The 12,293-nt window shown below is 37.1% G+C and overlaps 1 protein-coding gene across 4 annotated transcripts in view; it reads right to left on the bottom strand.

The window, feature by feature from the left end:
* Positions 1-12,293, bottom strand: part of sema5a (sema domain, seven thrombospondin repeats (type 1 and type 1-like), transmembrane domain (TM) and short cytoplasmic domain, (semaphorin) 5A) — a 152,520-nt gene that overhangs the window by 102,098 nt on the left and 38,129 nt on the right. For all 4 annotated transcript variants that reach the window (XR_003593883.1, XM_028005263.1, XM_028005266.1 and 1 more), the window contains exon 2: positions 9,662-9,871. Coding sequence is in view for 3 of the 4 variants with exons in the window: in XM_028005263.1 (XP_027861064.1) it covers positions 9,662-9,809 (148 nt within the window). In the remaining variant the exon portion in view is untranslated. The remainder of the gene's footprint in view (positions 1-9,661; positions 9,872-12,293) is intronic.

Here is a 12,293-nt window from a genome sequence, read left to right as displayed (position 1 = left end):
TCTTTTCAATAATATTAACTCTCAAACAATCAATCCAAGTCCATGTTTATGAGCAACAGTATTGTAAGCTTACCGGCTGTCCTTCACAGTTTTTTGTTTTTTTTAAGAAACTTTTGCACAGTTTCAATTTACGTGCTACCAGGATTGTTTGCTTTCATGCTGTGGCACTTCAAAAAACAGGAGCAATGGTCAGTCACCCCTTAAGTATCTACACTCTGATTGGTAGGAGATTGAATCCACCTGGTTCTCATCACTCCAGCAGAGAAGAAAGATGCAGCAGAGGGGTTTGGCAAAGGGGAGTGGCTTGCTGGCAGTTTGTCAGAACAATGTGTATTTGTATTCAATGCATACAATGCTGCCCAAATCTTTTGACAGTAGCATTTCACAAATATGTCCTTTGTCGAAGAGTGACTTTGAGAGTTTGGACAACTATTGACTGAAATTTGTGCCTATTATTTTCCTGCAAAATAGTTCAAATTCAGTAAGACTGGATGGAGAACATGTGCAGACAGCAACTGTAAAATTCAGGTGTTTTTAATTGGAAGAAAATGTCAATTTTGAACTTTGACAGGGGCATAAATGAATATGCTTTGAACTTATCCACCTCATTTTCAGTCACCATGTATAGGGTCACTGTCTGTCAAAAGGTCTTTTAGTGTTTTGAAGGCCCTAACAGGTTTTCTTACAACATAGTTCTGTCAAACAATAAACACATTCTGCATGTTTATTGTTTACTACATGGCTTGTGGCAACCTTGATAAAGGTCATTTTATAATTTTTTTCTTACAAAAATGTCTTCCTTCTTACCACTCTTCCATATAGAAGTTGTGGATTGCAAGACTAATATATTTTCTGCCTAAAGTTTATGTCATCTGGGCAATTCACTCATTGTTAATATCCAGCCTGTCAGTTTCAATTGAGCATGTCATGCTTTTTTCCATGAGTGGCGGAAACACTTAAGCAACTTTTAAAAACGATTGGTTGCCCCGGATATTATTTGGCGGTATTTTAGTAAAGTGGGCAGAGTAGATTAATCCCACACGTTCATATTTTTAATTTCATATTAGAAAAAAATATTTTCCCGCCACCCACATAAAATTTCAATAAAATGCATCTATGTTTGTGTTTATAATGTGACAAAATACAGAAATATCACATTATGATTATTTTTCTGATTTACTGCATGTGACTAAAACACAAAGACAGCAAATCTGTTAGTTTAAAAAAAAAAGTGGGGCCTAAAGCTTGAAATTCACAACAACCTTCAAAGGATTGATGGCCTTTGTGATGAGGCCAAGGAAGCATTAATAAACATTCATAACCAGAATGGAGAGGCCCTCCCAAGGCTGCACAGCTGAGTATACAGAGCTTTCTATAGTCGCATTCATTGGGGTTAATCTGATTATACATGGTTCAACTGCTGGACTTCTGAAGTGTGGCAGAATTAGAAACATGCTTTTCCAAAACCATCTTTTAAGTAGTTTTAATTATTTCTCTTGGACAGAATTTATCAAACATAATATTCCAGTGGAAATGAAACTGTAGGGCAACTCTCCCAGACAGTGGGTCCCATCTCCCTTACCAAATTTCATTTCTACTTTGCATGTTACATGGATTCACATCATCTGCATGGTTAAATGCATGTGATAATGTAATCCCATCACATCCATGACAGCGAAGGAGCTCAATGAATCAAGGGACTGGCTGCTGAGAAGATGAAGGCGTGATCCCGTGCAGATGCATGAACACACACACGCACACACACACGGATTAGGATGAATACTAACAGTGCAGCAAGGTTTCTGAGCCAACATGAAACCAGCGACCCCCGTCCGCTCCCCCCTTTTCTTGGTCCCGGCTCATCCCTTAAGCCCTGTGTCTCCCACCTCCTCACAACAAAACCGCCCATCACTCACATACCATTTGTAATTCTTCACTCTGACACAGAACCTGAGACAAACACACAGTGACAGGGTACATAAATATTTACAGCATGCATCAAAAGACATGCCAGTCTTCAGTCTGGCAGCCTTCAAAGTTATGGCATCAATGGCAACATGTGGAACCAATTCTGAAACATGAATGGATTTTCTATGTGTGGTGTTAATACCACGTGACAGTACAAGGCTATTTACTTTTTATGTGGCCCGATGGTTATTTGGATTCGCAGGAATGGCAACCATTTGTTCAAACTGTTGTGAGGGAAAGAGTGGACAAAAAAAAAACTGTTTGGTTTGAATAAATCAAAAATGATGTCACTTTAAATGTCATGCACACATCTGAACTCTTGTTAATAATATGTCAGGCAAAGAAAAGCAAACAGTTTTCACAGATAGAAAATCACATCTCTGGAGCGTGGTTGGGCATAAAATGAATGAATCATGCAAAACTAACATCTATGAAGCCAAATTAGATCTAAAGGCTTTTTAATGTATATTTAAGTTTAAAGGCTTAAAATGACAACTAAATTCTTTTTGGCCTCTTGATAACCTGACTGAGGATTTTCCCTTTGTTCAGTTATTTAATATACTTTTTGAATAATTTAAATTCCAAACATAATATGCGAGGAAAACATTGGTAGAGTGACAAAATCAACAATATACCTCGCTGCCTGTTTAACTGTGTATTTTAACAACTAACATTTGTTTAAAATAGTCTCCATAGCTGCAACCCCATTGATTCACAAACATATAAAACAATCTATCAGTATACAAAGAAATGTTTTAGTATCCCGGCAACTCTTGTTTTGTCTTTATGCTATGTCAGTTGTCATATCATCAAGGTCTTCAGCACCTTCAGCATATTTGTCCCTCCCATCATCCTCAGGTCAGCCATGACGACGTTTAGCAAATATCATCATTACTTTACTCTAGGAAATTCAAAGACACTTTAACTATTATCAACATTTGGCATTTGATCTATTTTTGTCATTCATGGAACATCAGCTTTACAAAACAAAAATAAATAAACTGGAACAAAGAATTGAACCAATCAACAAAACACAGTTGTTTTGTGACAATGAAGGTGAAGCTCCAAAGAATAACTTTTACTGAAAAAAACAGATTTTCAAGAAAAACTGCACTACAAGCCGGATACAAATGTCAGAGCTATAGATTTGTGTTGTTTGCTCTCATGAAAAGCAAAATAATTGCAATTTCCACCCAATATAAAAACATAATAATATTAGACTGAATTGTTTATTGATGTTGTCTTTTCAATAACATCAGCATCTTTATTCAAACAAAAGCACAGGTGGTGTTATGAAATGCTTTCTTCACTTTGACAAGCAGTTTTTCTTTTTTAATAAGTTGTTGGAGTTTTGGTCCAACAAAATCACATTTGATTGAAGAAGAGTAGAAAATTTTGAAACAATAAATAGTTGGCTGGGTAATGTTTGTAAATATCTATATAATATATCAATGTCAAGAGAGTTCACACCATAGATTATGTTCAATTAGCCAAGGCCAAGTCTAGTTTCCATCAAAACAAGAAAGACATTATCTTAGTTTTAGGGATAAATATATAAGATGGTGCAGAACATTTAATGCAATGCCTAAAACTTAATTTATTTAGGTATTTGAGGTGCCAGATAAGTATTGTCAAACTTTTTCATAAAAAGATAGCAAATACAAAAAATACCATTTTTTTTTTTGGTCATTTTTAACCAGCAAATACAGAAGTATGTAATCAGTACCTACAGAGATAAAAAAAAAAAAAGATGAATAGTGGTCCAGTGTCACAACCACTATGCATCAAAAGTTTAATGTCTGCCTTTAGTTTTCAAAGACGTTTAATTCCACAAATATAGAAAAGTATCAATTTGCTCCACTTGCATCTTGTCATCGTTTCAAATAAAACTTGGCTGGAGGCTTCTTTTGGTTTTAGGAATCAACCTCAAAGACCTTGGATGCCTTTAAATTTAAATGAATCATCCCCAAATGCCTAATTAAAGCATCCCTGATGCTAGCTGCAGCTTGTTGCATTTATGAATGCTGTGAGCCCATTTGTTTATTCTCTCATTTTTCTAAGGAAGTGTTTGTCATTCAGGGAAGATAAAAAAAGAACTGAGCTTGTTGCATGGCTGTAAAACAAGTCCGCCCGTCACACTCCTGAGAGATATGGTCCTTAGCATGGCTTGTAAAGGCATTGTTTATACCTCACTTTATACCCTTTAAAAGCCTTCAAGCCTAGAGGTAGGAACACTTGCTAAAATAACACTTCTACTTTACAATAGGAGGTGGAATAACAATGTTCCAAAGCATACCCAGTCAGATCTTCAAATAAGTGGCACATATTTACATTGGAGCCCAACTGAGACAATATTCAGCTCTGTTTTTAGTAAAGTGGAGAAACTGTATCTTTTGAGTAAACATTTGGACTACTGCTGTTGAACCGTACAGTGAACTTTCCTTTCTGAAACCCTACATTTCTGAAACCGCCATACAAAGCAAAAAGCAGTCTTTATACTGCACCATCCTCACACCACAGTTACATTTCTCTCAGCCAAGTGTTGTGCCAAGTCAGAAAACCACTGGCCCGAGTGGGGTCAAGCCCATGTGAGGCACACCCTTCTACTGTCAGGCCACAATCACACAGATGAGAAAAATGTTGTCACTGGAAGCCACTTGGACAAACCTTGACCTTGGCATCTGATGATGGGAACAACCACTCTTTAAAGAAAGCTGCCAATGTGCATTTTTATTTTTTATGGGTTTTTTTTTCAGATTAGGAAGAAATGATTCTTTTCTCAAGTTTTTCTTTTAGTAAGTCTTTTTTTTCAGAGAACAACTTTTGTACAAATATTCCACATGAATTTATTCATGACAACTTCAAATCCAAGCATCAGATTTGAATTTGAGTTTACAGATTTTTTGTCACAATTTTACTGTTTATCAGAGTTAAATATACAGATATTTGTTACAGTGTATATTTCACCTACTTGATTTCTTTAGCTTTTAAAAAGTTATCTTCCTCCATAATGGTTTTTCAGCTTTTTATAAGAAACATATAAGTTGACTTCTACTGCAAAACTGCAAATATCTTAAGCCCTTATCTTAAACCCCTTTGAGGTTAACAAATGAAACTGGCCCAACTGCAAAAAACACAGTTCAATGATGGTGCCGCAAACATGGCTTTAAATCCCCAAAGTTCCATACTGAAGTGTTGTGAAAATTGTGTGAAAATGTTACTGTTTAAAAACTGTGATTTTTGCCATCTGTAACTGGGCAATAAGGAGCTAATACACAGCAGGAGTTATGCAGAGATGGTTTTTGATCATGAGGATGTTTTTTTGATCATGATCATGTCTTCATGTCCAGGAAGGCATGATCTACAAGGCAGCAAATTTCAAGAAATGAAAATTGTCACATATAACCTTGTTTTAGTTGCATGTATGGTCAATAAAGAAGGGAATTTTGTGCACAGCTCTGAAAAAAAAAACATCCTGATGTTTTATTTTAGCTTACAATCACACAAATTTTTCAAAAGTAAAATTTTCACAACTCTTAAGACATTAGCAAAAAGCACTCTGTGTATAGATTCTTACTACAAATCTCTGACCAAGTCTCAATATACATTTGTCTTTGTCTCCAAACAAGATAATGTTTGTCTGGGCAGACTGGTCGCACTTGGTTACTGTGCTCCATAGGGTTACTTTAATGCATTTGTAGTCCTCCCAGCTTGGCCAGCAGAGAATCATGGCAGCCTCACACTGCACATTTCCAACAACAAAGGATTACAATACATTATATGGAGCACAATGACTCACAAAGAAGAATAATGGGTTTAACGAGTGGTTTTCTCTCCCTCACACAGAGACTCTGCAACGTATAATTATTCCCGCCTATGTTTATCCCTGGATATTCCGTAATGACTCAACTTATTGTGCTTTCACTACAAAAATCATGGAGCTACAACTCTAGTCTTTGAAAACAGTCTGTGACCTAATTACTGAGACCAATCTTTAAGAAGAGCATAGCTACTTTGAAAAAAATTGTTTAATGTAAGATTTAATAGATAATTGAGGAGCCAGCGGTAAGGTAACTTAAAGTCAGAAGTCTATTTGTTTATAATGTGAGAGTAAATATGATTGAGATATGTGGAAAAGATTCATAGGAAAAGAACAGAACAATATAAAATAAGTCAAAAATGTATTTTTCCTGTCTTTAGAAAAGTGAAAAAGGAAAGAGAAAACATTACAGGAAGGGGAGTATGCATTCAAAAGATCTTGTTTTAAGCAATTAAAAGGTACTTACTGTTGATCAAGTAAGTATTAAAAACTTCAATGTTTTTCTTTAATATTTCTAATGGGGCAATTATAAAATTGCCCCATTAGACTGTTTTGTTCAAAAAATGGAATGACAAAAAGTAGTTTTCAACACTCTTACAGATTATATTAAACCCTTTGCGGAAAGGCCTTTCTTGGCAATAGCAACATTAAACTGTTCCTACAATGCAGAAACTAATCACATGCATTGCTCACCTGTTCTCACACAAACTCTCTTCAAATCTAAAAGGTTCTGTGGGTTATTTTTATGCAGTCTGATCTTCAGTTCTTTCCATAGATTTGCAAATGGATACAAGTCAAGCATTTAACTGGGCCATTCTACAAGATTTGCTTCCACTCTAAAAGCCAGTTAAGAGTTTCCTTGGCTTTGTGTACCAGGAATACTGTCTTGCTTGGAAATCCAATCTAGTTTTGTTTTCAGATTTTTATCAAATATGTCCACACCAGGATGTTCCCACTTGTGAAATTCCCTTTTAGCATGGTGGTTCTGGTTTGATGTGCAACAGAACCATCATTTCTTTCAACAATGTGTTCAATGACATCAAAAGTATTCAGATTTAGACTTTTATGACCAGACTATTTTCCATTATTTTACTGGCTTGTCCAAAGATTATGAGTCAAAAATCAATTTTTACAAGTCAGTCCCTTATTAGAAACAAATTTAATTATTTGTTTCTAAATGATTACATTGTAGAACATTTCTCTTCTACAGTAGGCCCTGTGAAGCATGTCTGAGCACGAATGGAAATATCACCCTTTTTTTAAATAAGTGTTCCTAAGGCACTAAACCATGAGGGCTTAATGTGCCAATCTAGTGCATTAGAGATCACAAACTCACTGACCAATGCTGACCCTTGAGCCGGTAACTGCACCTAACACAATGCTGGACTGTATCACATTAACCGGGCAGTTAGTTATAATCATTGCCACTCGGTTGGCAAAGAGAGTAGAGTACCACTTTGGCTCTAACAATAAAGTGACAGAGACAGGCAAGACAAACAGAAGTGGAGATGAAACAGGGTTCCAGCAGAGAGTGCTTATGTCCACGATGACGATGGTTATATTTTGCATCGGTTTGAGTCATGTGACCTTGGCTGTACAATTATGGTTCTGGGTTCTGCTGCACTGAAAGCAGCTCAATGACATTTTACTACTTTGCTGTGAGTAGACAGGACTCTATTGATTGCCACCAGAACTGTTTGTCGACTGAGTCTTACTGCATTTCATTAGAGTTAAGCGGTTCAATTGCAGTGTAAGATGAGGGGTAGAGAGAATGAAGCCTTATGCAGTCTCTAAAAAATGCAGCACAATGTGGAGACAGTTCAGAAAGAAGAATAAATCTGCACTTTGTCTCTAAAGGAAACATTTCAGTTCAAGTCAAATCTATTTGTGTAGCACATTTCAGGAAAAAGGCAGTTCAAAATGATTTACATGATAAAACAACATAAGTCAAGAACCAATTATGAAACAAGCAACAAACATTACGTTTTGTCAAATGCCTTCATCAAAATCATCAAGAATAATTACCACCAAATATATCAATCAATGGTCCAGTTGTTATTACTTAAGGGAAACTCTAAGCAGGTGCATTTTTGCCTTTATGTACAGGATCTCACTGTTTTGGATGCTTTGGAAATCCGACTCAGCTCTCCAACTGCTTTAATAATACGTCATGGTCAACAGTGTTGAAAGCTGTGCTGAGGTCCAACAGAACCAGCGCTGTGGTTCTCCCACAGTCCATATTTATGTGGATAGCATTGAACACTTTGACAAGGAAAGTCTTAGTACAGTGGTGAGAATGGGAACTGGACTGAAAGACTTCAAAGCAGTTTGTTATTGTTAAGAAACTATTTAGCTGTTGAACCACAGCTTTTTCAATCATTTTGCGGAGGAATGGAAAGCTGGAAACTGGCCTATAGTTCTGTTATTTATTTATTTTTTTATTAAAGATGATTGTTTTTTTTTTATAAAAACGTCTAAGGTACTGCAGTTCCTACCTGCCACAGTTATGGTCAGTATTCATGATTCAACAATAAGAAAGAAAGTCTAGGTAAAAATGGCCTTCATGGGAGGATTCCAAGGCCAAAACCACTGCTGACCAAAAAGCACATAACTTTTCCCAAGCCTTTTGGGAAAATATTCTGTCAACTAGCAAGATGACAAAGTAACTTTCTGAAAGGTGTGTGTCATCACATCTGACCTAAAACTAACAGAGCATTTCAGAAACAGACCATATTGACAGTCAACCATATGTTGATAAACTGAATATCTGCATAGTTTAAGATTAAACTATTTTATTTTTGGGTCGTTGCTTGAACATTTGAGCAGCACTTTCATAAATGATGTAGTCTAAAATATAAATTGGGTCACTAAGAAGCAAAGCTTATGTCTGTCAAACTCTGTGGCAGTCTCGCTTAGTATGAGGTCAATTTATGTATGGTACAGTATTGGATGAAAAGGCAATAGGGGAGAGCTATTTACTTCCATCCACATGTATTTATATGCCAATAAAGGGCAAGGTAAATACTCAATAGGGCAATGGGGATTTAAGAATGATCTTTAGGCAGGAGGGGAAATCTTTGGGATACAAAATTTCCTTTCAAAGTATTACCATTATGTTGCAATGTCCAATTTTGCAGATTGCTGAACTCCATCCATCCATCCATCCATCCATCCATCCATCCATCCATCCATCCATCCATCCATCCATCCATCCATCCATCTCCATCCATCCATCCATCCATCCATCCATCCATCCATCCATCCATCCATCCATCCATCCATCTCCATCCATCCATCCATCCATCCATCCATCCATCCATCTTCTTCCGCTTATCCGGGACACAAAAGTAATAAAATCAAAGTATAATAAGACACTACTGAATACTAGTACATACCGCTGTGTACATGCAAGAAACTTGAGAAATACTGTTTGTCTGGTAGCAACTATGGAACTTTCAGAAGTTAGAAGTAGAAGTATGCAGAGATGCTGGAAAAATATAGAAACTAGAAGAGAAAAACTCACTGTCATGGAGGAGTGTTTGTGGTCTTTGATGAGCGAAATGTGGCCCTTCTCCCAGAGCATCATTCAAAATGGGGCAGAACAACATGAACAACTTCTCTATTGCTTACTGAGATGTCTATTGTTGTTGAAATGGTATACAATATAGGAAATATGACCATACTTTGCAGCCAGCTAATAAGAGAGTTGGCATTTATTTTGCAAATTCAGTTTCAACACTTAACCACATGATTGTAGCTACACAAATAAATGGTTGTACATATTGTCCTGATACTTTCATATTTATTGCATATTTTACATCTAATTTTCATATATGTAGAAGGGATGAGAGAGCTAATATTTTGATAACTTACCCGAGTGTGGGATGAGTGGGTGCTCCGTCTTGTGGCAGGGAGATTCAGGCAGTAGCACCGGCCCTCTCCTACTGGCAACACCACAAGGGCGCAGGACCAACATGCACTGCAACAGCAGCAGTGCATGCTGGATAACAGGGCGTCCCATGGGGGTCTGGGCTTCGCTTTTTTTCTCCTTAGGCCTCAAAGGCCAAGAGCAAGAGGGCACACCTGGTAGGACAGAAGGAGAAAGTGACAGATTAAGGTTTAGGGAAAAGTATGATCTGCATACAGTTTCAGTTTGGCCACGATAAATCCTCATCGTCTGCTGTATACCCCAAAGTTTTAGATGAGGAAATGAGAAGCAGCAAAAAGATATATGTTCCAACTGAGAAGCAGAGGTGAGAAGGGGAGCGAATGTGAAAGACGAAAAAGACAATATTCTGCATATTTTGGCAGCAGTGTGTGAACTTCTCACAGGCACAGAGAGACTTTTCACCTCTGACACTGAGTGCATGAATCAGAGATGGTCTACATTACCTCATTCACCTAAAGTGGGCATCCATGTCTGTTAGTGACTGAAATATGCCTCTTTTGACAAAGATTTTGGTTCCCATTGAAGTTAAACCTTAACATATTTCTTGAAGGAATGCAGAAGCAGCTCTCTGCATTTTGTGTATTTATGTGTTTTTACATTATTAATAGTTTATTACTTTTTGTGTGCCAGTGAGTAAAACTTGTACGATGTAGAGCTTCACCTGTTTCCCTAAGGGTCAACTGAATGTTTTGGCTGATGTAAATCTGTTCATTTTTATTCATAGCTAAGCCCTCCAATTACACAACGTGATTATTATGTTACGCATCAAACAGATTTATGCTGGATGAAAAATTCAGTCGCTGCAAGAAAAACAAAGGAGTTTGCACAGCTCAGTTGTTCATAATTTCTTTCTTTGTGGGGGTGAATTGATGAGCTGTCTAGACCACCTACATCATTAATTTTTAATCATTAATATGATGCTATTACAGGAATGATTCACGCTGCGAGCAGCACAAGCAAGAGAGCTCCGCTGACTTTGCATGGCTCATCACTGGCAGCTTTGGTGGTGAAGTGAGTAAAGATAGTGAAGATGATAATGGAAATCATTCGTTTCATTTTTCCCGCAAATGTATTCCAGCTGAAATTGAAGAACACTTCTATTTTCTTTATTTTATGTGAACTGTTTGTTTCATTTATTATGCTGATAAAAGAAAAAAAAAAAAAACAGAACAACTCTGCCTCCCGGATAGTGTCCATTTAGTGTACATTGTAGGTAGCAAATAATAAAAATAAAAAGATTAATTTTGTTTTCATGCATGAAGGTAGAAAAGCATGAGAAAAATCAGCTTGCTGACAAAAAAAGCAAAATAAAAAGCACAACAAAGCCTCTCTGTAGGCAACACTCTCTGTACGTAAACCTTGCATCCTCTGTTCCCTGAAGTGTGAATCTTCCTTCAAGCTTGAACTGATGGTGGGGTGCAACATGAGATGCGTTTCTGTTCAAATTTAAGATTACAACGGTGAAAGCTTCTTTCCATTTTTTTCTTGAATTTCCTGAAAGGTTAAATTGAGTTCTGTTTGCAGGATCTTGGGGCATATTTCTGTGAGGCACAGGCAGTGGAGATTTAATGCAAAGCACCTGTCATCTGCAGAATAGAAAGCAACACCCAGGCAGTTTTTTCACTAAAGCCTATTTCCTTTTTGTCTTTGTGGTTCTCACATCAGCTTCTTCAGTCCTTTTCTTTAATTTTAGTCATTTCAAAGTCCATTTCCCTCTCTTGTTAGTTGTCTTTGCAGCCTATAACAACATTTTCCTCAACAAAATCCCATCTTACTCTCTAGACTTCCAGGACTTTCTTCCAACTGTTGGTCATACACCCCTAATGTTTTATGTCTGCATTTGCTTAAAGAAAATATTTCACAATCTGCAGGGCAAAGAGGTGAGGCTAACTAAGGAAATTAGATAAAATGAGTATTTATGTGGAACAGAGATTTAGTTTCTTGTATTTGCAGGAATTTGTGTAAGTGAATGTGCAAGCGCAAGTGGCTTTCACACATGCAATGAGTTAGCAGAAAGAAGCTTAAGCTCAGATCAGCATGTAGAAAAACCGTTTTAAATCTTTCTCTCAAAAAACATACGTTTTCAAGCGTTTCTCAGCACATGTATTCTTGACTAGAAAGAGTCACCATGAGATTACAAAATAATGGCCTGAGGACTAAGAATGCACCATGACACTGACTATCAATCAGAACATGAATGGTCTTTGCAAGACCTTGAACATGTTTTCTGGTGTACATCAAAAACACAGTGCAATCTGCATAGATCTTTAGTTAATTTGAAGTAAAATCAGAGTTGTTCATTAATATGGAGGCAACATTGGTCGCTGCTTTTCTCAAGCCAAGGTTACAACATTACAACATTAACCTTAAACTGGGTTTAAATTCATCCAACTAACTCGTTATGATGCACTCAGTGGCACGGCCGCCTGCTGGGGCAGAATGTCCACTGACACCAACTAAAAGAATTTTAACAAGACATCTGTACCCCAAAAACAGATGTCCACTGACACCATCCATCCATCCATCCATTTTCTGTTCACCCTTGTCCCTAATGGG

Source organism: Xiphophorus couchianus, chromosome 21 (assembly GCF_001444195.1).
Source record: "Xiphophorus couchianus chromosome 21, X_couchianus-1.0, whole genome shotgun sequence".
In the NCBI taxonomy this organism is placed as follows: Eukaryota; Metazoa; Chordata; class Actinopteri; order Cyprinodontiformes; family Poeciliidae; genus Xiphophorus; species Xiphophorus couchianus.
Note: the sequence above shows the minus strand (reverse complement) of the source record. Positions and strands in the feature narration are given on the sequence as shown.